Source organism: Falco cherrug, chromosome 7, assembly GCF_023634085.1.
Source record: "Falco cherrug isolate bFalChe1 chromosome 7, bFalChe1.pri, whole genome shotgun sequence".
NCBI lineage: Eukaryota > Metazoa > Chordata > Aves > Falconiformes > Falconidae > Falco > Falco cherrug.
This window is the reverse complement of record NC_073703.1, coordinates 64020074-64046156: the sequence shown is the minus strand read 5'-3', so window position 1 is coordinate 64046156 and position 26083 is coordinate 64020074. Positions and strand designations below refer to the sequence as shown.

General features: G+C 52.7%; 2 protein-coding genes across 2 annotated transcripts; one reads left to right on the top strand and one right to left on the bottom strand.

Annotated features, from left to right (window-relative positions):
• Positions 1 to 1180: 1180 nt before the first annotated feature.
• DLST (dihydrolipoamide S-succinyltransferase) lies at positions 1181 to 17776 on the bottom strand. The gene is made up of 15 exons (XM_055716149.1): positions 17652 to 17776; positions 13026 to 13059; positions 11693 to 11741; positions 10574 to 10629; positions 10142 to 10216; positions 9686 to 9741; positions 8870 to 8981; positions 8288 to 8443; positions 7914 to 7999; positions 7141 to 7238; positions 5175 to 5305; positions 4535 to 4608; positions 3588 to 3671; positions 2877 to 3044; positions 1181 to 2395 (listed from the first exon to the last, which is right to left on the bottom strand). Exons 1-15 carry the CDS (start codon positions 17718 to 17720, stop codon positions 2261 to 2263), a joined length of 1383 nt encoding a protein of 460 aa, XP_055572124.1. The 5' UTR covers positions 17721 to 17776; the 3' UTR covers positions 1181 to 2260.
• Positions 17777 to 22015: 4239 nt separating this feature from the next.
• PROX2 (prospero homeobox 2) lies at positions 22016 to 25828 on the top strand. The gene is made up of 4 exons (XM_055716504.1): positions 22016 to 23621; positions 24169 to 24276; positions 24718 to 24912; positions 25020 to 25828. The coding sequence occupies exons 1-4, from the start codon at positions 22089 to 22091 to the stop codon at positions 25203 to 25205; spliced, it is 2022 nt and encodes a 673-aa protein (XP_055572479.1). The 5' UTR covers positions 22016 to 22088; the 3' UTR covers positions 25206 to 25828.
• The last annotated feature ends 255 nt before the right edge of the window (positions 25829 to 26083 follow it).

Genomic DNA, 26083 nt, shown 5'->3' with positions numbered 1-26083 from the left:
CAGGACACTGCCATGGGTGTCACCCAGGAGGGTCAAAAGGCAGCTTTAAGCACAGCAGCTGCACCGCCCTCCTACAGCAAGCCCCAGCAGGGCGGATTAAATAGAGCAGGCAGATTAAATAAGAGCAGTTGGCTAAACTGCATCATTTTAGGAGCTTGGCTGTACATTCCCAGTTGGAAGGCCCCATTTATTGCAGCCTCTGACAGAACATGGCCATTGCCCTTCCCCAGGCTCACGTACAAAGCCAAGGTGGGCCCCCCGTATCCTAAACCAGCGCAGAGCACTGGTGCTAGCAGCATTTTCTAATCAGAACTTTCTCTTTCAATGTACTTGTGCAAGAGTGGCTAGATTCTTTGCCCTTCCTATACAGCAAGGGAAGGGGTTTTTCCTCTCTTCCTCACCTACCTCAACCAGGGGCAGTCAGAAGCAAGCTGACTCCACGCACCAGTTTGTCCAGAGCTGCCAGGAAGATGCAGGAACCAGCACCAGGCACTGCTCTCACCAGCACGCAAGCTGTAAGTGGAACAGTTTTCTGTTAAAAGGGGCTGCTTTCTTCACTCATAGCCGGGAAAGGCAAACCATTCTCTGAAGTTGGTGTCGGAGCTGGAAAAACCCTGCCATGATCCAGGAACAATTTCATATTGTTCCAACCCAGACAGCTCCCTGGGGAAAGTCTCAGCACCACAGCCAACTTGCACTTGACAGTCCTTTGATCTTGCCTGCTTTCTCCCTCTGCAACCCCTAAGGGCTGTTTTCCCCACGTGCATGGTTTACAGCTCTCCCCTGTTCTATCAGGGACAAACCAACCCGGCTCCACACCGGTACTGTAACAGCCTCTCCCAAGTCCCCCTCTTGGCCATCATGCCACTTACCACACACTGGGATTTCCTCACCGTCTGCAACGCTTCTCTTGCTAGACCGAGAAACGGACCATTTCCAGCCCCCAAAACCTCATCTTTGCTGGGAACAGCCAACCCTGTGCCAAAGAGGGTTTGAGGACAGCAGTTCACAGCCAGAGAAGCCACAATTTAGACCCACCTGCGAAGGGCCCAGCTCCCATTCCCTTTCCTCTCACCACCAGGTGACAGGCTTCTCACACTACACTTAGCGACGCTGCTGATGCCAGGGCCCTTGTCCAGGAGCTGCTGCCTGCCCCCTCAAACACACCCCCACCTCGCAGTTGTTGCCCATTTTTATTTCATTTAAAATCCGCTGTGTTAAATATTTTAGTTACAAGTTCTGTGTAGAGGGTAAGAGTAATAGAGTCTGCAGGCACTAGCAACCCCCTCACTCCCCAATACATGTGTGCGCTATCAGATTAAGGACTGCCCCCCTCCCCCCAAAACCAGCAGCCTTGGGCTGGGATATACATTGAAGACCTGGCCCTCCCCAGCTGTCTCCCCGCTGGTAGCGGGCCAAGCCCTCGCACGCAGGAAGCCAGCAGTCGGATCCACCATCAGTGAGCTGTGATTCAAGGACAGCTGCTGGGGGCTGGTTCTTGCCCCCGTGTCAGGCATGTAATGGTGAAAAGGGTTGTTCCCCCAGGAACAGTGCTACCTCCACAGAGGTCACGCGCTCTGCCCACCCGGACACGAACATTCATGCCACGGTGACCAGGCTGGAGAGACAATCATCTCCAAGGGAAAGCAGGGGAGCTTGCCGCTGCTGCATTCCTGTCTGTGGAGGGAGTGTAACTAGGGCACTGCTAGAGGCGTGACACCTACCTCAAGCCCTGCTCTGATCAAAATCTCTGCTGCAAGCAGCCTGGGGGGTCCCCAGACTGCCCTCGCAAAGCAGATGAGTGTGAAATATTTTTAAGCAAAACAGGGACAGAACAGTAGCCTTTCCTCTCCTCTCCCTCCCAGGAACCTCAGTGCTAGGAAATAAAGCTGAACCCGCCTTGGAGCGGCAGGGAAGGGTACCCTAGCCCAGCAGCAGCAAGCAGTTTCCAGTGGTATAGGACAAGCTAGAGGTGAGAGTTTGGTGCTGTGAGGGAGAGGATGCCATACAGACAGCTCCGGAAAGGCAGTGCCGTTCAGTGGTTGGCCCACCGCACAGCAATCCTCATGAGAAACTGAACCTTCGTTAAACAGAATAGGAAAGGAGGTAGGAGCTATCCCCACAACTCCCTCTGGGACAGCTCCAACCACAGCGGAGGGAGGGAGACTGGAATGACCCCTGCCAGTTCCTGAATGCCCTGCATTGCCCTTGCTGGTGCTGCGGCCCTGCTCTGGGTGGGTGCTGTGGGGGTGCGGCTGCCCTACAGGTCGAGCAGCAGCACGCGGGGATCCTCCACCGCTGCCTTGATCTTGCGCAGGAAAGTCACTGCCTCTCTGCCGTCAATCAGCCGGTGATCGTACGTCAGTGCCACAAACATCATGGGCCGCACCTCGATCTGAAGGAATAAGACCGGCATTAGCGAGCTCAGCTCTACTGCCTGCATGACGCCCTCCTGTGAAACTGAGGGAGACCCTGCCTTCTCCCTATCCTGAATCCAGGGTTCAGGCTCTCCTCGATGTGTCCTGCCTGGCAGGATGACCTACCCACTCACTCACTCAGGCACTGATCGCCACACAAGACTAGGTCCCTTTCTGGACCCGTTCTCTATCACAGAGGCTACAGCCCCCTCCTCTGCCCCACACCTAAGCAGATTATCCAGTTCTCCCCCTCACAAACAGGACAAGACCCCCTGCACACCTCAGGCAAGTACCGGTGCCAGAAAAGCTGCCTTACACCCATTAGTCTCTGCTCCCCCTTCACAGTAAAGCCTTTCAGAAGTTGACACCAACTCCCTAGAAAAAGCTTACGGGCTGTGGTCCTCACTCCACCGAGCCCTCCCCTCTGTTCACTGAAATCTGCTGCGCAGCTCCACCTACCTTGCCCCCGACAGCCACAGGCCTGTCGAAGATGGCATGCATGCCTAAGATGGCAGACTGGGGGGGGTTAATGATAGGTGTCCCAAAGAGTGACCCGAAAACCCCTCCATTGCTGATTGTGAAAGTGCCACCATCCATGTCTTCGATGGCCAGTTCATTCTTCCGTGCCTAGAAGAAAAAGTACGGTCTTAGAAAGCCCCACAGATCACAGAAGGCAAAGGACAAGTGTCTGGACATTCAGCCTCTCCAGGAATAAATGCTAATGGCAGGAGCTTCACTTACTGATCTGTTCAGCTGAAAACCAGCACAAATCACTTGCAAATGCACCCTGTCTTTAGATCTGAACATTTACTGGCATTGGGGAAGGATTCTCTTGCCTTCATTTCCAACTCCTGATTTTGTAGGAGACAGACACAGGGACTTCTACCCCAGGGCATCTCAGCCTTGGCCTCTAAAGACAACGGTGAAGACACACCATGTCACTAATGCATAGGTTTTGGTCTTCTGGAAAGGCAACAAGTAGACAGGCCTGCCTGTAAGGCAGGAGCAGAGCCACAGATGTAACTGGATCACTCCCCACAGCACGACTCAAGTGTGTTAGAGGTCAGAGATGATGACACAGAGGGATTGAATCAATTCGTGCCTGTCCAGCACCCCCAGTTCTTCCCATTCCTCCCAACCTTTTCCAGAAAACCCTCCAACTTTCCTTACCTTCTCCCCCAACTCATAGATAGCACGTTCTATGTCAGCAAAGTTCATGTTTTCTACGTTCCTAACGACAGGGACCACAAGACCCTAGGGAGAAGCGAAATGCATGATCAGCAAACTCACTGCAGTGACACACAGGTAACTGTTACGGGGCAGGAGCCTGGCCTCAGCCCAGCAGAGTTCCTGCTGTCTCAGCACACAGCAGGTGGTTGGCAGAGCTGCCTCACACCCTGGCAGCCTGCCAGGAAATCTGCCAGGACACGCACCGAGGGCCAACACGGTAAATGAGACATCATCTTTGCCTTTGTAAGCCCGTCTCATAAAATATACGTGGTCTGTCTGGATGCAGTTCCACATCTGTAAAAGCAGGTGAGACACTGGGCAGAGTTCAGCTGCCACCTCTTTCTCCGCAAGAATAGTGGAGTCTCTTTGTGCTGGACCTCTCCTAGACTTTGGGAGCAGTGTCAGAACCTCAGTCCTGGCCAAACCTCTGCCTCACAACAGACTCAACTAATTCAACAGCTGTATCTCCATCCCATACCCTCCCTGGACAGGAATATCTCTTTGAAGCAGCAATGTCATTTACAGAAATGGTGGAACAGCACAGCAGGGTTAGCCAAAGGACAGGACATGCAAAGCTTTTATTGTCTATGCCATATCCTCACAGGTGCACAAAAAAAAAAGGGTTTCCCTAACTTGGCCCTACTCATTAACCACTGAGATCTATAATAACCTTGTTACTATATCTCCTAGTACAGTGGCAGAATATTTTTGGTCCTCCATCTTCTCCCAAAACCCATCTCTGCAGTCCACAACGTATAAGATGTCTCATTTATAGATCAGTCTCATCAGGAAGTTTCTGCTGCAGTAGAGCTCAAAGCTGAGTTGGCTCCAAGTATATGACCATTCCAGACCTGAGGAAGCATGGCCAAAGCATCTGAGGTACCTACCCGGGGAGTTGCTACAGCGACACTGATGTCCACATAGTCCCTGTACACAATCTCTTTGGTCGTGTCATCAATCACTAGGAGAAAAAAAAAAGCTGTGTTACACATGCAGTACCCAGGATCAAGGGCTCAACAGGCCAGAAGTAGCCACCAAATCATAACAACTTGCTCGTCTCTAGCTTAAACACAACTCCAGAGAAAAATAAGCCCTCGCTGCCCCTGTGGGAGAAGCATCAGCATAGGCAGAAAGGAAACACAGTCCAGATAGGTCAGTTCCCTTCACACATGCTCTTGGTTATCCTCCTCTTCTGGGTTTAAGCAAGCACCTCTGACAGCCCCAGGAACTGCACTGCACCTACAGCAGCCACCACTACAGCAGCCAGCAGGCTCTGCTTTCTGCAGGCTGGGGCCCCAGCCCCGCTCCTGGCAACCCCGGCATAACAGAGCCCCTCTTGGCAAGCTGTCCTCTGCCTACGTAAGTGGCATTAGCAAAACCAGCTGCAGCACACAGGACTGTCTTCCTTTTTCCTGTGTATTTGACTTGCTTATCCAAAGTATTAGCCCTGCCACTGACCTAGCAACCTGCTTTTCCCCACTCTGCCATGTTCACTGGTGAGACTCACCGGCAAGGGTCCCCACTCACCTGCATTCACAACAGGCTGGTCCTGCAGAGCAAAAGCTGCAGCTTTCACAAAAGCTGACATGAAACCTAGCTTCAGGTTGTGCTTTTTCAAAAAGGTATCCTTGTGTACAGCTCTCATCTCCCGGATGTTGCTACAAAACACATGACAACGCTGGTCAGCAGGGAGTCCAAGAAAACACCGCTCCCTCACTCTAGAACAGATTTCAGCACCAGCCCCAAAGACTGCAAACCAAGTGCCGAACACCTGGTCTGCTGAAAAATCCTTCGAATGTCACACCTGAAGTGGGCTGAAGGTGGCTCTAAGGCCCCTGCCAAAAGATCTAACAGGAACTGGTCCTGGACCGCAAACTCAACCTGCCAGGCACAAAAGCAAGATGGGGCATGGTGTATTTCCTGCTTCAGCCTGACATTGCCACCAATTCTCTGGGGACACCAATGCTGATACCAGTGTGGTACCACAGAGAGCAACTGCAGGTGTGCCTGGGCCAACCCCAGAGGGGTGAAAAAGCAGGAAATGCCAAGAGCAGAAAAGACGCACATGGTGATTTGAGGGAAAAAACTTCAATCGTTGTGCAAGTCCAGCACCTGCCACCACAACGATGCCTCAGTACTTAACTCACCGGCTTTGGGAGTTGAGTGAATATGAGAGAAATTTTCCCAGATGCTATGGCAGTGAGTGCCAGCCCACCTATAGTTCTCATCCAGACTAATCATGTTTCCCCACTGCTTCTATTTATCAGAACATAGGCCATTTATAAAGTCAACCAAGCTGTGGCTACAAGCTCTGGCTACACCAGGCTAATGCCAGATGCTGTAGAATTGCGTGGTCCATCCCTGCCCCCTCCAGGGACCTTGAGTCTTTGAAGAGACAGCTTCAGCTTGGGGCAGGTTCTCCATGGTTTAGAGTGTTTGTTTTCCCATGATTAACCTTGTTTAGGGCTAGGATTACCACCCAAAGACATTAGTGCCTCCCAAGACACAAGGACTGCGGCAATAAGGATGAGGTCTGCTATGAAACCGGCTCATTATGGCTTCCTCCTTTCAGACGCTGACCCCCGTGGGAAGCAGGAGGCCCCAGCACAGGTCCTCAAGAGTCAACCTCACAGCAATCAATCCAAACCAGATTACCAGATGCAACGAGAGCCCGAGGCCAGCGTAAAGCGACACCTCAATGAGCCTCCGAGAGGAGATAAAGCTGCAGCACTTCCCCTCCAATCAAGACTATTTTGCCAGCCTTATTGTTCTGAGACCCAAATATTTACATGTTTTGTCTTTAAGGAGCAGAATAGGATTTCACAAAGCAATTTGATTTGGGCACAATTTCCCCTTAATGCACTGTAACATAAGCTGCCCGCCCTCCAAAGCCATTAGTGCGTTCAGTCCATGCAATCGCTTGAGTCAGAAGACCCCCACCTGCCCAAAGGGGATGCGGAAGGATGCTAGTCCGTCTCTGGAAATCTGCACCATCCCACAGCAAATGCCTCAGACCTATGTAAAACTCACCTGAAAGGCTGATGAGCCCTGGGGAACCACCTCACGGGAAGCTAAATAGGCCCACCTCCAAAAGCAGTAACTTGGTGGGGTGGCAGAAAGCAGATGCTACAACTTGCTGTCTTCTAATAGCCACTCTACAAGTGGTACCAGTCACACCTGGTCTTCTGCTCAACACCTATCAGTCCTCAACCAAGAACCACGCAGATGAGGAACCAGGCTGCCCCTTTTACAAGCAGCAGATGATTCCCAAGTAAGAACAGGCCATTAGGAAGTTATGCACCCCTCATATTGCAACACCAGCATGGTCCTGGTGAAGCTGCACAAACAGTGTGGTACACACCTAAGAAAGAGGTCCCAACAGATACGTTTGCCAATCTCTCTGAAGAGAATCAGCAAAGTCTTGACTGCTATTTCAAGATGACTGCCTGCATCTATTTCGACTCATAAAAGGAAAAAGAGATCTGGTCCTCACCTCATATCGATCTCGTTGAAAGTGGTCAGCATGGCACAAGTATTCTGAGCCTCTTTCAGCCGCTGAGCAATACGCTGACGCATCCTATTCATTTTCACCTGAAAATTAAAAAGATATAATCAGAAGCTGCCTCAAGCTCATCCAAGGGGCAAAATGCACAAAAAACTCAACAGGCCCTTCTTCTTGCTGTCTGGTTGACCAGTAAGATGCCTAGGGCCAAGGTTTTCACTCGTCTCTTTGAGGAGCATGACAGGCTGAGAAGTTGATATCACTACAGAGCTTCCCAGCTCAACACCCAGTTCACCTGAAAAGCAGTGCTGAAACGCATCACAGTATGACTACTTCCAACCTATGTGTTTCTCAAGACCTCCAAACATGTGTAGGTTCCCAGCATGAGGCTAATGTGAGAAAAGCAAGATTGCTAAGAAGGCAGCTGCTCAACCGTGTTCTCTTATGAATGCACAAGGCAGCTGCAGCAGCCTCAGCCCTTTGCTGAGGGCTTGTGGACCAACCAAGAAGATCACACTGAGCTTTCTGTGCTCAGTCAGGAGAGCTCAAGACAAGACTTTTGCCTCAAAAAGACCTGTGTCAGATTGGACCTGGCTCTTCCTCCAGCCCCTAAATGTGTGCCTCCAAGCAGAGAATATCCCCATCTGTCACAGCCCCATTGAGCTGGGTGTGAACAGGTAGGTGCAGACACAGCCAGAAAATGCCGGAACAGATTGTCACTCAGCAACAGAAGCACTGGCAATGCCCCTGTTCCCACAGCTTACCCTATGCTCTGATCTGGCACCTTTGCTGGGCACTGTCTCCCCAGGAGGGGCTGCCGCTGGGGCTGCAGCTGGCTTCACCGCAGACACTGAGGGTAAAGAACACATCAGTCAAAAAGGGAAGCCAGGTCTTGATCGCGATGCCCCGAGTTAGAAAGCCCGTTTGAGCTCCTTGCTCAAGTAACACAGCGTGGAAGCAGCCTTGAACAGGGCTAGACGGGTTCCAGGCACAGCTGAGCTCGCCAGTCTGGAGCATGCAGGGCAATAATGTGGGGAGGCCTTCACCATACGCACCAAACTGTTTGCTGTCTTTAACCTTACACACTCTCCACAAGGAAGAAAGGCTTGAAAATAGGAGAATATGGCTGTTGCCTCACCTGGCTTGCTGTCAATGGGCTGAGCTGACACAGGTGGCACTGGTGGCATTGTAGTGGGAATTGGTGCTGCAGCAGGGGGAGGAGCAGCCGCAGCTACAGGTTCAGGGGCTGCAGGAGGAGGAGGGGCTGCTGCTGGTTTGGCCTTGGCAGGAGCAGCTGAAAGACAAGGAAGAACCATGGTAAGTTAACCCCCCAGCAGAGGGCCTTTATATTCTCAGCACTACTGAACTGACAGGAGCCACCACAAGAAGATCCTATGGTGAAAGTGTTTTACTAATCAACACCTTCGATCTCCTCATTGGTAGGAAACTGGATGCTGATGAGAACAGGGCAGGGAAGAAAGCTGTATCAGGGGAATTCTCAATTAATTTTAGCTTAGAGCTGCAGTCTCCTCCAGAGCGAGCAAAAGGAAAGTTCCCCCCCTTTTCTAATGGACAACAGCAGTATTTTCATCCAGCTAGAGAGGTAGATGGAGGAAACATATAAGCCCTCTCAGGATCCCTCTAAATGCCTTGCTTCCATCTTCAGAAAAACATCAGTGGAAACAGGAAGGCTCATGCAAGTTATATATGCCTGGCTCACCTCCAGTTTTCCTGAGTTTGAACAGAGGTGTCCCCCCTTCCACTTTGCCACCATCAGGTACCAGAAGGGCTTCAATCACACCAGCTGCTGGGGCTGGAACTTGCACTGATGTCTGCAAAAAGGAAAATCAGTGAAACTTCCCCAGACATTGGATGGAGAACAAGCGCCCAAGAGAAGATGCCAATATGCAGATACACACTGTCATTTGGCACAGACAGCGGCTCTGTCTCGCACCATTGGCACCAGTGTTCATATCCTCCACCAGGATTTTGTGCCAATACTTAGAAGTTTTAGGAGATGCTGGCAGTGTAACTTATAGCCTGACCTTCCTGCTCCAGGGTACAATCAAGAATTGACCCACTGCCAGCATCTTCCTGACAGCAACACCAGCAGCATAACTTGGCAGGGAACTTTAGCAAGAACTTCAAAGCTTAAGAGTCCTTTAAGGAGTGAGTAAACGTAAAGGCTAAATTTAACACAATCTGAAGACATCCTATGGCTCTGCAGATTTCTCCTCTGTTTAAACACAAACAGGTTTCAAAGCTTAAGCACCGGAATTGGAAGGAGTGGAACTGCAACTCCAACAAACATCAGCACCACTGATGCTTAACCAAATGTATGAGGAAGCAAGGGTTATCAAAGAATTCTCACTTAAGGCACATCCAGCTTTCACACTAGATGAGAAAAGCTTTTTTCCGTGAAGGGAGCAGGAGACACAGGCAGGGCCTGCAGGCTCTAGGAGCTCTTAGCAGGAGAGAAGCCATACAGGGTACCCACTACAGAACTAGAAGAAGTTTTGGTCCAGAAAACTCCTACCTTGTCTGTTTCAATCTCACACACCACTTCATCTTCTGCCACTGTGTCTCCAACAGCTGAACAATAGATATGAAGACCACTGTGAGGAGGTAGGTATGCTCCAGCCTCCCCTCTTAACCCACAGCAGTCTCCCCCACTAACCCAGTATTTTCTCACCCCAGCTCTCCAGAACTTCTAAAGAAAAGTCTAGCTCAATCAATCAAGCTATTGCACAGTCACAGTCTGTTTCCAGTTTAGACAACACCCTTCACCCAACATGACCCACGACAGAGAGGTGCCAAGGCTGTAACTGCAATCCTTACCCCTTAGGAGAACTGCAGTTAACTGCCTCATTTGTCACAGATCGAAAGGCACAGAGCAGGTTGTCTTGTCAGCCAGTGAACTACAATCCATCCCTGAGCTGTCCAGTGCAGCAGTAAAGGTGCTGAGAATTTCAGGGAAGAGGCAGCTGCTTACCTTTCTCCCACCTGACATCTCCTTCTGTGACTGACTCTGCAAAGGCTGGTGTGTTCACCGTAACCACATCATCCCCTGTGAGAGAGACAGACAGACGTGAATGCATTCAGAGCTCAAAACTTACAGCATTGCTTCATTCTTGTCTGCAGGACTCTACTTCGAGGGGGTAGGTCAACAGACATCAAATGTTGGCCTTCTTCCTTCAACGCTGATTAACATTTAAATGCCAGAGAAATTCCCATCTGGCTGAAAGTCACATTGTGACAGGAATGCCAGACAAAATCTTGAGGGCTGACATAAACCCTCAGCCATCCATCGAGGCAGGGCGGCAATGCGCCTAGACCATGGGTGGGAAGAGGTAGCTTCGGCTGTTGTCAGGACAGCAACAAGTAGCACACGAGCCATCCCACTGACTCCTGGCTTTTTACTTACTACGTAATGCAGTGGTTCTGAAGTAACGGACAGTGAAGACACTGGAGCTATTTACTCTGCAGAAAGAGAGAAAGAGATGAACACAGAAGGATGTTCCTCTGCAGGCTGCCAGCTCCAAGCCCAAGTACAGAATTTACATTTGCTTAACTGATCTGAAAGGCTGCTCAGCTGTTCTGATGTATTTGTTCCAAGGGACTCCTACTTACCCCTCAAGCTGCAGCAATCCCACTAAGAAAGGAAACATAACAGCTTACCATCACTAGTGCCCTCAGAAACTCAGTGAGAACTGACATTTATGGAGCTTTAATTTAGGGAGACAACCCAATGGAACCACTGTGGTTTAAATACTGATAAAAGGCTGACCTAGCCAGCCCACCCTATGGGTGGGTAACCATTTTTTACCTTCAGATCAGGACTGTTGCCCTCTACAGAAGTTGCTAGATTGCTCCAAAACCAAACGAAGAAAAAAAAACCCCAACAACAAAAGAGAAAGAACCATACATTGCCTATGGCAACGCATCCAGCTACTTCTCTCCACCATGTCCCTTCACAGGGAGCTGGCAACCCCAAGCATTCCAAAGGATTTTTTTGTACCTACTCACACATTTGGAAACCTGAAGCAAACATGCTTTAGCGTCTCCTCTAACACAGGCTACTTGGTGCAAACAGACCAGCGTTTCAGGCTTTTATGGATGCACTCTTAAGGTTATTTCCCCAAATACATTTCTACAAGACCACCCCAGCAATGTAAACCTTGCCATATGACAGCTCCCTAAGCCACTCCATTTCACCTATCAAAATCCTACCAGGAGGCCACCACATAGCAAACAAGACTTTTCATCAGATAATCAAAGGGTAGAGATCCATTTATCAGCAGTCTCCTCATCCCTGTCCTTCTCCTGCCTTGGTATCTGGTTCCAAACAAAGCTTATTTTATTTAAGCATGCCACAGCTCCTGACCTGCAAACCCCAGATTTTGTTAGGGCTAGCTCCACGCTCCCACAATATGCACGGGGATTTTATGACAGCCAACCATATTCTGCCTCCCAGCCCTCAAATCTTATCAGGACTAGAGCAGCCCCAACCTCTCCACATCACAGCTTTCCAGGGGATACTTACACAAGCTTCCTGCTGTTCATGTAAGCCAGTCCCTGGCTTCCAGCCACACCTGTGAATGAGAATGGTGTTACCCAGCCATCCGGTCCTCAAGTGTCCCTGTCAGGTAAAGGGTGCAGAGGACACCACTGTTCACCCTGAAAGAAGCTTGGGACTAAGTGGGGAACATAGCCACAGAGAGGCACCTCAGTGCCATCAAACCTGCCCAGAGCTTGCCAGTGGTCTTGTCTTCATCTAGATTTACAGAGGTGGTAAAACCAGTTCTCTCTTGACCTTAAAGCTAGTAAGGATAACTTTTGAAAAGGGCAAACAACGCAGTAGCTACCCCAGTCAGAACAAAACCAGGGAACAGCTACATGGGACACCTCCAGGACTGCTAAAACCTCAGTTGCTACTGCGTTACCCTCACGAACAGAAAGGGGTTCCTAACAGGAGCAAGGCATCAGTGCCCTAAGAGGCACCCCCAGGGAGCCTCACAGTCTCACGGAACGAAAACAGTGTAGGGCCAAACAGCAAGCCACCGGCACCCCTCTTCTCTGTCCAGCCCCTGTTCCAAAACTCACAGCAGGGAGGTACTTGCATCGCTTCTCAGTTTCACATATCCCAGTGTCCCCTTCCCTCACCGCTCACATGCCCTGACACTGCAATTTTTACTACAAACTGAACTCCTGTCCTTTGTCTCTTTCAGGGCACTGGGCAGTTTTCCAGACTGATCTTAAAAAGAGTCAGCATAGCAACTGAAGAACATAATTATCTCAGTTACACAATGCCAGAAGGAAGAACCATTTCCCCATTTGATTTTTTAGAAAAGCAATATAATTTTGATGCCATCCCCTACTAAAGAGCTGTTATTGGAACTCTAGAAACCGGAGAAGGTAAGCAGATTTAACTGGTTTCCCAAAGTGGACTCAGAAGTGAGTGATGTAACACTATATAAACACTGTACAGCTAGAAAAAACAGCTCTGGGAAAATCCAGTTTAAGCACCAAGGATGAATTCAGAGGCATACTAGATTTGACATGTCACTTAACATTCACCCATCATTTTCAAAGGAGTTTATTAGAGAGCTAGGCTCTGCAATAGCATGTGTTTCAGGCACTGCAATGCTTGAAATACACTGTGCTACTGCTGTGAAATCTTCACCAGAGCCCAATGGAATGGACAGCATGTACGTTAGGCAAGGGAGGCACTCACATGGAAACACAGCTCATTTCACCAACTGTTCCTTCGTGACTTGATTGACAGAAATACATTCCAATCAAACCTATTACCAACTTCCGTCATCAGCTCTGTTCTGTCTAGGTAGTTTGAAATGAAATAAAAGCATAAGACTCACCAGACAGAGAGCATCTTGCCAGAGTACAGTTCCCCTGTCAGAGAGAAGAGGAACTATCAGTATTGCCAAGCGATGGACCCACCCTAGAAGAACTTTGGTTTTCTCACGAGACCTGGATCAGAGAGAGACAGGACCCACCATTCCCATGCTCCAGACTGTTGGCGTGCTACTTTCCCATATTGTGCAAGAGCAGGAGATGGTGAGGGCATCTACACCCTCCTCTTTGCTTTGTCTGCTTCCAGGACGCTTTCCTGTAGAGTGACGTTAAACCTGATGCACGTGGTTTTCAGCTGTGGCTCCAGCTGCTTTGACCTTCCCATGCACAGTTTCCTCTTTAAGAAGGAACAGATTTCTAAAGACCAATTCACTAAAATTTGCTACAAATGAGGTCAAGGATAGCTACTGAATACAATAAAAAAAACATCCCATGTTGTTTACTCCTACAGTCATGAACGCAGCATTTGGGGGGCTTTGTTTGTTTGTTTTAAGGCTATGGAGCCTTTGAACTCCAGAAGGTCAGAATTTCCCCCGATGGCAAAATTTCTACTGCCTTCAGCGAGCCAGGAATTCCACCTTCTGGTGACGTTTTGTACCCATGTAATCATTGACTGCACTTCTAGCTCAGCATAACATTCCTCAAAAAGACATTTTAAGGTATTCTAGTTACTTTCCCTATTGTTATCATACATTTCTCTAGCATCAAACCCGCAGATCTGGAGAACCTAAGAACTCTTTAAAAACTATAGGAAAATACCATGGTAAGCATGACAAAAGCACAGCTGACTGATTTGGAACAACAGCTACTCAAGAGCTCAAAACACCCCTACCCAGCAGCTAAGGTAAGAGGTAAAAATTAGATTTCATTCGCATTGTCAAGTGTCTGAAGGGACGTTTGTGTACAAGCCCTGATTTCAACTTCGCCGAAGCAAGTAGGATGGGATATAACTGATCTTAAATATCAAAATAATTTGTGGAGATGCGTGTGATATGACAACACAGAGATCAAGGACCAAAAAGATACTTAAGCTTGTCATACCATCTACAGGACCGAGTGCTGTAGCATGCAAAAATACATTCAGTGAACACTGCATATCATCAGAACTACTAACAGGCCTGGAATCGACCCACTGGCAGTTTAATTATCCAAATTTACTGATGGATTTGCCTTCTCTGATATTAAAGCATAGTCAACTCAGTGACCGATGGGCAGTTCAACATGGTTATGGTTAGCATGCTACGGATGCAGGCAGCTAGGCTGAGTCACTGCTAAGCCAGCCTGGGTCTGGCAGAGCTCGGGAGCCCCACCAGCGCCATGCAGCTACTGCTACCCTGCTTAATGGTCCACTACAGGGACCGATGATCCTGGACTAACGGTTCTGCAAAACTGGCTTCTAGCGGGGCCCGCTGGAGTCCCTGCCCCAGGTCTGGCTGGGAAAGGGAAAGCAGGGAGGAGCACTGGACAGTCTTTGCAGAGTCATCGTGAACGCTACAACTCTTAATCTTGGTGCAGCACTGGCCCCCTGCTAACTCAGATCTAGTTTGTGTAGAGCTAGCCTCAAGCTGAGATCAGGAAGACAAACTTCAATGTAACCACACTTGGTCAAGAACCTAAAGCACCACAATCCTCAGCACATACATTAGCTCCTGTATTGATCAAATCCTTCCCACTTTCTAGTAATGTCCCAGATAATAGGAAGTCAAATGACAAATAAAATACCAAGCAACTTGAGCTCCCCTCTGACCATTAATTTCCTCCTGGGTGCTTTATAGAAAAGTGGTTAAAGGTATTCTTAACGTCCCAGACAATAACTTGTCAGGAAAGAACTTAGACTGAAGCAGAAACAGCCAATTTTATTTTCTCAGGACCAGTTTATTGTAAAGTTTAACACACACAAAAAAAAAAGTTTAGAAGGCCTGTCCTAAAATAAATTGTTGTGAGAAAACACACCTGCATGAGGTGCCAAGTTTGTGTTCCACAACTGGTGCAAAATTAATGAAAAAATTGGTATCACTCTTCCCTTCTGTCTTTTAGGTTACAAAATGAGGGAAAGCGCTCTAATGTGAGGAGGAAGTCGCTCATACAAGATACTGAGATTCCTCTGTCCTGCATTCCGCAGAACCATTGCGTGTCATGCATCACCGGGAGATGCTTGACAAGGCTGTTGTTTCCTGTTCCCTTTTTCCCTGAAGGAACTGCTATGATTGCACCTGTTCCTGGTATCACCTTGTTAAATCTGCCTTCTGCCTGACCTTGGAGCTTCTTCAGTGAAAATGGAAACATTTAGGTTTTACCAGCTGACATTAGCACTTTGGATCACTTTAAAAAGGCAGCCTCCACTTGGAAAAGTAAATCCTGGTCTAATTAGCTAGTGACTCACAAACCAACTGATTAATTTTTCCCCCATGTTTCACATGACTTCTCAGAATTGTTTTTATAACTGTTGTAATCTCAAAATGACTCTAGCACAGTGTCCCAGGCCACACCTTTCAAGGAGCTGTCACCTTCCAGTAGGTCACTACACACTGAAATAAATTACAGAATAAATCAGCTGAAGTGACAGCCTGCATATTTTCACAAAACTTCTGCAACTGCGGGCACAGGGACCAGTTCAGGTAAGGACACCAAGTGAACAAGAGGCTACAGTTAATTACAACAGAGGCAAAAGAGAAGCCCAGTGCTGGGCAGCTCTGATGACAGGGACCACAGCAATCAGTCCTCCAGCCCCAGCTTCTTCTTCAAAGCAAAGAAGCTGCTGCTTTCAAAACAAGGATCAGTCCAAACCACTGCTACACACAAAAAACCCACTGCACATGTTTCATGGATTTTAACACAATTATATATAGCACAGCAGGACAGATGCTAAGATGAGATGGAGATAACAATACTGAGTGGTAAAGGATACTGTTACTAAGACGACAGGCTTGAGAACTCCTCCAGCATGTGGGGAGGATCAAACAGGGATGAAAAAGTTCTTACAAACTCTTCCCCACATAAACAGAAGGACTTGATTCTCAAAGCACTGAATGCAACTCCTGATCAAACCATCTTTTTTCAGACTAGCTCTTCTCTGGACTTTTTCAGGTCATCCTTCAACAGCTGTACCCCCTCACCTCGAGTCTTACATGCTCAGATGCAGGCTACTGATGCACATGCGTGACTTCTGCTTGATAGATTAATCCAAGACCTCTTCCTCTTTCACGAGATCATCAAAATCCAGCCAACCCTTCCCTACCCTCATTTTGTGCCGACTCCACTTTTCTCCCATTCAACCCTACACTTATGAATTTGGTACACGTCTATTGTTCTCACTTCTCCCATCAGAGGTTTGATGTCTGTTCAAAAAGCATGTATTACCCCCCTTAGTCAAAACTTACTTCCCATATACCTACACAAATGGAAATTAAACTACTACTACCACCTTGACTTCTCAACTCTTCCAGTACACCTAACAGCTAAAATTACCTCCCCTTCCCAGTCCTCAGCTATAATCTCTTGCAACCTCCTGATTTGCAGACTAGTTTTGTAACAGGTTTGAATATTCCATCTGGCTTTCCCCCCTGTTCTGTACAATTACACAGCACCACTGAGAGCTGACAAAACCTCAATATTGTTAAAATGCCACTTAAACTTATTTTAAACTGCACTATAATCAGTTTGCATGTACATATAACAAAATATAATATAGTTACAAATTGTTTATAGCACAGTTTCATATATACACAAAGTATTTATAAACACAAATCTGTCTGTAGCACCCAGAGACAAGCATTTAATACACAACAGCCCTAGGAGGAAGCATGACATAATTAAACGTTCAACATTACAATTAACTGTCAACACTTGCTTGCTTAGACTCACACAATGGCTAAAACCAGATGTCTTGCTCTAAGCCTTCAGCTGGTCATCTGGAAGTGAAGTGATCTTTTCCCACCTGTAGGTATGCATGTATATGTATATATACGCATGTGCATATATATGTACGCACGCAAAGCTAGGCACGTTTGCTATTTAAACGATGTGGCCACAAGTCAGCAAAGGCCAGAAGCCAGGTGGCTGTGAGCAGCCCTGCTGTGGGTGTGAGCAGCTGGCACTGGCTGTTAGCCCCTGCGAGCCCACGGCGGCCCGGCCCGGGGCCCCGCCGCTCGCATCGGTCCAACCACCGCTTTGAGAAATGGAGCCCAAGAACTAAATGAGGCAGCGGGCACCGCTGTATCGGCCAGTGCTGCACCGGGCTGACCCCAGCCGGGGAGGTGCGAGGCGAGTGGCGGCTGCCAACAGAGACCCCCAACGCCTCGGCCCAGCGCAGGAGCGGCGGTTTGCGGGAGCTCTGCCCGTCAGCCAGCCCTGCCCGTTGCCGCCGCTGCCCTTCCCTACGGGCCGGGCTCGGCCCGGCGCGGGGCGGAACGCGGCCCCCGGCGGCGCGGAGCCCGAGGAGGGGCAGCGCCGCGCTCGCCCCGGCCCCCGCCCCGGGGGCGCCGCCCCCCCCGCCCCCCCCCCCGCGGGGCGGCGGCCGGGAGGGGAAGGGGGGGACGCGTCCCGGTGCCCTTGGCGCCGCCGTCCTCGCCCGCCCAGCCGCCGCCCCTCCCTCCTCCCTCTTCGCGGCCGGTGCCCGCAGCGGGCAGTACCTGCCGGAGGGCGCGCAGCGAGCGGCCCAGCGCCCGGCCGAGGCAGCGGGACCGCCACAGCAGCAGCATCGCGGTGGCGGCGGCGGGAGGAGCCGGAGGGCGGACACCGGAAGCAGGCCCGGCGCGAGCCGGAAGTGCGTAGGGCCGGACCAACCTCTCCGGAACGGCGGGAGCGGGGCCAGAGGGCCGGCACCACCGCGGGCGGGGGGGGGGGGGGGGGGAGCGAGGGCAAGGGCAGGCTTAAGGCAGGGCTGTGGGGCAGGGACAGGCTGGGGACGGGGCTGTGGGTGAGGATAGGCCTAAGGCAGGGGCTGTGGGGCGGGGGCAGGTTGGTGACAAGGCTGTGGGGCAGGGACAGGCCTAAGGCAGGGGCTGTGGGGCAAGGGCAGGCTGGGGACGGGGCTGTGGGGTGAGGACAGGCCTAAGGCAGGGGCTGTGGGGCAGGGCAAGGCTGCAGATAGGCTGTGGTAGCTCAAGAGCCTCCTTTGAACCTGAGATGTCTGCCACAGCCCCGCATGGGACCCCGTGGCAGGCAGATGGTTCAGTCACGCCTTGTGTCCTGGTTGTCCCTACCTTTGTGCAGCCCTGCCTGTCCACGTGCTGTACTGGCCCCAGCACAAGCGGACACAGGGGCTTTCACATTACAAGTTATGTTACCTGTAAGTTATGTTACCTACAGTTCCTGGTATGTGAATGGACACCCGGTAACCAGCGGGTGCCGTTTCATGACGCTTTATTGAACCAACTCTGGATTGCTGCAGGACAGCTGTACCAGTGGTTTTCCTTCTCGCCTTGACAAAATCATGGGGTCGGCCTCAGGTAGGATGACACGGTCACTGGCATTAGCCAGTGGGATGTTGCATGGCTGGAAATGGGCAAGGAGGCCCTCTCACCATGACAAACATGCACGAGTCCACAAGTAAGCCCCGTTCCTCGAATGCCATCTGTATATTGAAAACATTTGAAAATCCCCCAGCTAGCTTCTGTTTTCTGCCTGCTTCCAGGTGGGGGACCGCTGGTGGAAGAAAACTCAAGGAACCCATTTGCAGAATATGAGAATTAGCTTGGGATAGTCATAAAAGGCTGTCTGGCAGCCAGACAGCTCTCAAAGAGGCCAAGTTTAGGTTATGCACGTGTCCTCAATTTAGCCATTGCTTAATAATATATGAATGGTAAACTGCAACCTTCAAAATAGTCTCCTCATATAAATTTTCAATGAACATCCTTGGGATCATTTTCAATGTAAGAGGTTGGATAAAATTCAACAGGGGATAGTCTCTGTGGCTTTGAGGTTGAACTGACTGCTTTAATAAAAGGCAAGTGAGCCCGAAAGACCTCTCTGCCAGGGATTTCTCTGCGATCTGTTGTCTGAGGGCTGATATCTTTGAGTAAGACCACTTGATGCCAACTGCTTTTAACCACAGCCTCCTGTACCAAATGAATACACCAAACATCACCACGTTCAAGGAAGTATATGGAGGCAAAGGAGGCTAAGCCCCAGGAGCGGCACACGTAGTAGGCTTTGTCCACCTGTCCCATGGCTTCTACACAAAGCTCACAACCCTGCGTGCCCCTGGGGCAGGTGGGTTTGTCCTGGGGCCGGGGACCGGCTGCGCTCAGCTCAGAGCACAGCTCCGGCAGTGTCTCTAAAACACCCTGTTGTAAGCAAGGGACTTGGTGTTGCTGCTTTTCCTGTCTTGTTCCCTTTCCTGGCCATATCCTCCACCGCAGACCTCTAGGCCAGCCGAAATGCCTCTGTCCCGCCGTGGCAGGGATGCTGCAAGTGCCTGGGCGCTTTCCCTGGAAGCTGGGCAGCACCGGGAACCCCTGGGCGGCTCTTCACTTGCCTGGGGCACCGCTTGGCCTCTAACCGCGTGGATTTGCATCATCCCACCAACAGTTCAGCATCCCGAACGCTGGCTGGGGGTTTCCAGATGGAATTCTGGCGGGGGGAACGGCCCTCTGCCCACCCGGGCAGCCTGCAGCTCGCCCCCTTCCCCGCCCGAGCCGGGGTCTATTAGCAGCAGGCGGCTGCCCGGCCCCCGGGCTGGCCCTGACCTCCCGGGCACCATCTGCATATTCAGGAGCCGTTCCCAGCCGGTTGGCCACCTCCCGCCTCCCCGCTCCCGCTTTAAATGACCGAGCGCGGCGGGAGGAGGCGCCGCCGCGCCCCCGGCCCCGCACGCTGCTCCCGGCCGCCTCCGCCCGCGGAGCGCCGGTGAGCGGGGCCAGGCTCGGCCCGGGGGTCCCCTGCTCTGGGCAGGGGGTGCAGCGGCCGGGGAAGGCTCGGAGAGGGGGGTCCGCGGTGCCGGGGGGCGACAGGCGGCTGTCCTGCCCAGGAGCCCCCCTGGGGTAGCTGCCGCGGGGGAGGACGCGCTCCCTTCTGAGCATCTGCGTCTCGTTACTTGGTCTTTTTCTTCAGGTAAGAGGAGCCTCGGCTGCTTTGTAGTGCTTTGGAAGGTGCTACGGTGACGGCTGGTGGGAAGGGAACCGAGGCACCGTCTGCTGTGCCAGCGGGGGCAGTTGGCTGGGGGCAGCAGCTGCCGGCGCTGGCGAGGCTGCGGTGGGGAGCGGAGGGCACCCACGTTGGGCTGCCATGGCCTGAGACCACAGGCTCCGCTCCCACCTTCCAGATCTCCAGCAGAAAGATGCTGGAAGCCTTAGGCAAGCTGAGAGCTTCTGGCCAGCTCTGAGGCGATGTGTGGGCAAGGGGTGTATCACCCCGGCTTTCCGGGATGCCTCAGCGGAGGGGCTGGGTGAGCTCCCTGACCTTGCAGTTGAGCTCAGGGGAGGTGAGAAATTGTGACCAAGGGCCAAAAGAAGGCATTTCTGTAATTAACCAAGCGAGGTAGCAGGACCGGCTGTCTCATGCCCACACCACTCAGAAAGGCTTGAGGGTGGATGAAACCTGCGACCGCATTGCATTTGTTGTGTGGCTTTGTTGGAAGTGGCCGGCAGGCTGGGAGGCGGCTGCGGGCATGGTGAAGCCTGTTGCACCAGGTGATGCCATGAGCTGCTGGCACCCCGGCCTGGCGCTGGCCATCAGTAAGCCAAGCAGTTTGAATGCCCCCATGGCAGACTGTTAGGAAAAGGAAAGTCTACTAGTTGGGAGTGGTGGGGAGACAACAAGGGAGAGCAACAAGTAGTGTTGGACAACCCAGAAAATACTTGGGTTTGTCAAGACTAGAGCTCTACAAAAGGTAGAGCTCTCCCAGATACCCGCCTGGAATACAGGGCTGTTCAAAGAAAGGCACCCTGCTTATAAAGCAGTGAGAAGAAACTCATTTTCTACACTGTTCATTAGCCTGGGGGACTCGCCGTGGAGCAGATAATCACGGGGACAGGAGACTGATGGATATGAAAATGATCAGCTATTTCTGGGTATAGCAAAAGAATCTCAGACACTTTAAAGGTGTCTGGAAGAGACACAAACTGTCCTACTTCAGGGATGCAAACCCACTGCTAATTAATGTGGATGAGGAAGAAGCATCCCACAGGGGTGGTTACTTTGTAATTGCCCAGAATACGAGCTTTTGCACCTACTTTTTCAAAGCTGTCTGAGCGAGCAAACGAGAGGAGGGGGTGGACCCTTGCCTGGAGTCAGCGTAACAATTTTAAGCCTGGGGCTGCTGGGTCAGTAGTTTTTCTCTTCCCGGGTAATCCCCATCCCTTTCATTCAGTGTTTTGCCAAGTGCTTAGGAGCCCCGTGCTGTGTTAGCCTGAACATCCCCCTGTGCCCTGCTCGCAGCAGTTCACATCACACTTTCACCCTCGCTATGTCCCTTTCCACCAGCCTGTTTGTGCAACCCTGGCCCTGCAGTGCTGCCGCCCATCACCGTGCCCTCTGGGCTGCTGGATGCTGGCAGAAGCAGACAGCAGCCGTGCCCTGGCTGAGCTGCTGTGTGCCGTGAGTGCCTTCAGCAGGGATGTCCCTCTGCTCTGCCAGCACCCAGGAGCACCCAAAACCACCTTTGCCCAGGCATGTGTGGCAGGGGACTCTGTCTGGTGCTCACCACTCTGAGTCCAGAGCCCCAGGGGGAGTTTTCCCAAATGCTCTGGGCACATCCCAAAATGGGCTGCTGGGCACATCTAAGGGCTCAACATGTTAAATGTAGCCTGGGCATAATGAATGCCGGGTTGGCAGGTGGGAGCTGTGACAGTGTCCAGAGCGTTGCTGCTGTTGTGTGACAGCCGACAACCTGCTCACAGGTTTTGCAGTGGCTGGAGGTTCCTGCCTGGGTCATTCCCTGGTGCAGTAGGTTTTGCAGAGGAGCAGGGATGCCCTGCAAATGTGGAAGGAAAAATCTCTGGCCGTGTGCATGGAAAGCTGCTGTATGAGGTCCTGCCCACTGATGTTTCTTGCTCTTTCTCTAGCTCCACACCGCTAGCAGTCTGAAACATCAGACACGCAGGAAGCCTGCCAGTCTGTCACTGGAAATGATCCCCAACCAGCTGAGGGTCAGCTCTCCGGTGTCGAGGCAGGAAGGAGAGATGATGGATGGCAGGACTGGCTCTGAGCAGGACAGAGACCGTGCTGCTTCAGGACACGGCCAGCGGCTGAAGTCAGAGCCCTGTTTCCAGACCGACTCTCTCTTGCCTTCCCCCAGTGCAACCCTGATCTCACAGCTCCTCAGCCACCCAGCGGCTGGCAGGAGCCTGGATCCCACCATCCTTTTCCCTTCCTCTCAGGCAGTGGCCCTGCCGCAGGACCACGAGTGTGGTGCATCTGCTGGAGAAGGAGCACAAGCCCTGGCATTCCCCAGGACCCTGGCTCCCGTGCCCTGTGCTGGTGACAGGGACCAGCTCTCTGACCAGCACCTCCGAGCCAAGCGGGCCAGGGTGGAGAGCATCATCCAAGGCATGAGCCTCCCACCAACCCCTCAGGCATTTGACACCAGCCTGGAGGCAGCTTTTGGGCATCAGAGGGAGAGGGGTGGCGAGGTGCCCCGGGAGAGCAAGAGGAAGCCGAGGGTGCCCCAGCAGGGTGCAGGGGTGGCTGGGCGAGTGGTCCCTGCGGGAGGCAGCCTCCATGCCGAGGACTGCCAGCAGCTGAAGGAGCAGCTTTGCTATTTAGAGCAGCAGCTGAAGCAGCTTCAGGAGAAGTTCTCCCAGGTCTGTGATTCTGGGGACAATGCCCAATCCCAGGAAGGTGCTGAGAAAGTGCATCCACTGCCTGGAAAGCCTGGAGACAGACAGGACAAGGACAGTGCCACTGCCACCAGTGACTCACATGAAGTGCCTCTCTGGAGGAGCGTCCTCGACGTGCATGGGCCAGAGGATGACAAGGACAGAGGTGACACAGGTGGCCTGCCCTTGGCAGTGAGGGTCCTCTCGCAGGCGCTGAAGCATGAGCTGGCTGGGGTGATGTCCCAGGTGGTGGACTCTGTCCTGAAGACCATCTGGCCGAAGACAGCCAGTCACCTTCTGCAGCAGCACCGCAGCCTCCCAGTGCCAGAGCCAGATGCCAAGAGAGAGTCTTTTCCTGCTGGGAAATGCAGAAAGCCACTTGCTAAGCCATCTCCTGTGAACACACCAGGCTTGCTGAGCTCACCCCGGGCTGAGGCCCTGTCAGGAGCTTCAGGGAAGAGCCCAGGCTCTCATGCTGGCTCTCTCAGTTCAAAGGGGGCCAGAAAACCCTCTCAGATACCCAGCATGGGTTATTCACTGGGCTCAGCTGCCCCTGTCCAGGACAGCCAGCTGCTGAGCCAGCTGCTGGGCTATGGCCAGCGCAGCCTCTGGGGCAGCAGCTCTTATGGGAGCCCCTCTGCTCCAGAGAGGGGTCCTCTGGAGCCCCTCGACTTGCACTGGGGAACCGTCAAACTGAGGTCGTCGGTTGTGAGACAGCAGCAGCAGCATCCCTTGCCCTTGAGCCCTGCTGACATGGAGAGCCTGGCGCTGCTGCCGGCTGGCAGCGATGGCCGCGGGGAGCTGCAGGTTGTGATGGATGGGGCACCCTTCACCTCCACCCATATATCCTTTGGGGGCAGCTGGAGAGGTCCCTGGGCTTGGCTGGAGGTAAAGATGTCCCTGGGCTTCGGTGTGTTCCCCTTGTCCTCTGGAGCCACAGCGCGGCACAGCCCCTGCTGGTCTCCCCAGGGCCAGGGTCCCTGCTGCTGCACAGAGAGCTACTAAGGGGTGAGCAGGAGAGGTGTCCTGAGCTGTGGAGGGCCATTGCTGCTCCTCAGGGTTGGTTAGATGCTATAGTGTAGCTGGGGGTGAAAGTTGGGAGCTCCCAAGCCTGCTCTTAGGCCATCCCGGCAGTCCCAGCACCCTATGCCAGGAACAAGTGCCTCATGGAAATCTCTGTTCCCACCGGCCTGGGAAGCGCTGTGGGGAGCAGCAGCTTCCCTGGGGATGCCAAAGGGAAAAGCCAGTGGCTGCCCAGCCAGGGCTGAACCCCCTACACCTTCCTGCCAGGCCGTGGTGGGGGCTTCCTGTGGGCACCAGGCACGTGTGCTCAGGGATGTGCCGAGCCGGTGGGGCTGCTGCGTGCAGGCTTTCCTTGACCCCGAGGCAGATGCAGGAGGCACTGACACCCGGACACCTGAAGAAGGCCAAGCTGATGTTTTTCTTCACCCGCTACCCCAGCTCCACTCTCCTGAAGACCTACTTCCTCGATGTGCAGGTAAAACGGCAGCGCCTGGTGCTGCTGCCAGGCAGGACTCCCGTGCGGCATGGCACCCAGCACCTTCCCCGCCAGGGAACCACGGGGAAGGGGATGCGTTGGTGTGCCCTCCACCTCGCTGGCAGGAGCAGGGGGATGGCACCTGCTTCAGCATGGGCTGCCCTGGAGTGGGTGCTTAGGGCTGTGGCAGACCTGGGCTGCCAGATCTTTGCTTTGTGCAATCAAGGTGCATTTGGGATTAAAGCGCATCACAAACGTGCCTCCCCACCGCGAGGTGGTTGGGATCTGAGTCTCAGCGGTGAGAGGTGCCACAGACTCCCCCACGTCGTCGTGGTCCTGGCTGGCATTTTTGCAGCCCTGGGGCAGGGCTGGGTGCGCGGCTGGGCTTGCAGAGGCTCCAAGCTGGCATGACACCTGCCCTCTGGCTCTCCCCCTCGGCAGTTCAGCCGCTGCATCACCTCCCAGCTCATCAAGTGGTTCAGCAACTTCCGTGAGTTTTACTACATCCAGGTGGAGAAGTTTGCCCGGCAGGCCCTGCTGGAGGGCGTCATGGATGCTGGCACCCTCCGGGTCTCCCGGGACTCAGAGCTTTTCCGCGCCCTCAACATGCACTATAACAAGGGGAATGACTTTGAGGTGAGGAGGGGGAGCTGGGGGGCAAGGGTGGTGGGGCAGTGGGGTTTCGAGGGTGAGGGGGAGCTGGGGACCTGGTGGTGCCGTGGGTGATGCCTGTCTCACTGCAGGTGCCCGGGCGGTTCCTGGAGGTGGCCAGCCTCACACTGCAGGAGTTCTTCAGTGCTGTCAGGGCGGGCAAGGATGCCGACCCCTCCTGGAAGAAACCTATTTACAAAATCATTTCCAAACTGGACAGTGACATCCCAGAAGGGTTCAAAGCTGCCGACTGCTCCCAGGAACTGCTCCGCAGCTGAGACTCTGTGAAAGCAGCCCTGAGTCCTGTGTGCAGCCACCATGTGCTACGCACCCCATGGGCACTCTGTACAGCATCCATTATCCTGAGTATTTTCTCTCTGGCCTATAAGACAGCTCCTTGGGTGAGGTCTGTCACATCCCTCAGGTGCTGGGACTTTATGGTGTGTGTGTTTTATTCGTCTGCTCAAAGATGGTGGGGTCTTGGTGGGGACCCTTGCGGGGGAGGGACAGAGATGAAGCCATCAGGTTGGAGCCTGGGAAATCGCCTTGCCCCAGCTCTCCCCATGACCCTGGGTGAGCCACCTTCCTTCTCCAAAGGGCCACAGCTCAGGGCAAACAGGCTTTCTGTTTATAAAGCAGGCAGAGGTCCTAGCAGTGGGCAAAGTTTTCTTGGCGCAGCAAACTAGTGGATGTGCCCAGTCCAACAGCACACCTCGGTTTCTGTCCAGATACAACAAGCCCGTGTCCAAAGAAAACAGCTGGTGAATTCCAGCGTTTCAAGCACCCCGAGGGGATAGTTGACCCTGTCTGGGAGATGTAAAACCAGTGTTTGTTGTAGCCAGCATGACCAACACTCCCCCCCTCCCTCCCCTGTGCTGGTCTGCAAGAGCTCCCCCCCCCCCCCCCCCCCCGTGCAGCTGCATGCTGTGGCCAAGCCGGTGAGCGTGTGCCACTGGAAGCAGCCCCGGAGCCACCGTCCAGCAGCAGCGTTACCCGCGGGGCTGGGGGGGAGCAGGGCATGCAGCCGGCACCCCTCGCCCCCCCCAGCCAGCCCCCATCAGCCCAGCGCCGGGGAGGAGGGCAGCACGATGAACACCCACCTATGTCCCTGTATGCTGTGCTTCTGTGGGCAAAGCTGCCCCAAACATTGCTGCAA

Bases quoted from the DNA above. Each gene is read 5' to 3' on its own strand.
- DLST (XM_055716149.1), bottom strand. From the start codon at position 17,720: ATGCTGCTGCTGTGGCGGTCCCGCTGCCTCGGCCGGGCGCTGGGCCGC. The intron at 10,217-10,573 runs GTAAGTAAAAAG...TCTCTCTCACAG, and splicing joins CAGAACCACTGCATTACGTA to GGGATGATGTGGTTACGGTG. The intron at 7,239-7,913 runs GTAAGCTGTGGG...TTTAATTTTCAG, and splicing joins GTGCCAGATCAGAGCATAGG to GTGAAAATGAATAGGATGCG.
- PROX2 (XM_055716504.1), top strand. From the start codon at position 22,089: ATGATCCCCAACCAGCTGAGGGTCAGCTCTCCGGTGTCGAGGCAGGAA. The intron at 23,622-24,168 runs ATATCCTTTGGG...ACCCCGAGGCAG, and splicing joins CACCCTTCACCTCCACCCAT to ATGCAGGAGGCACTGACACC. The intron at 24,277-24,717 runs GTAAAACGGCAG...CCCCCTCGGCAG, and splicing joins CCTACTTCCTCGATGTGCAG to TTCAGCCGCTGCATCACCTC.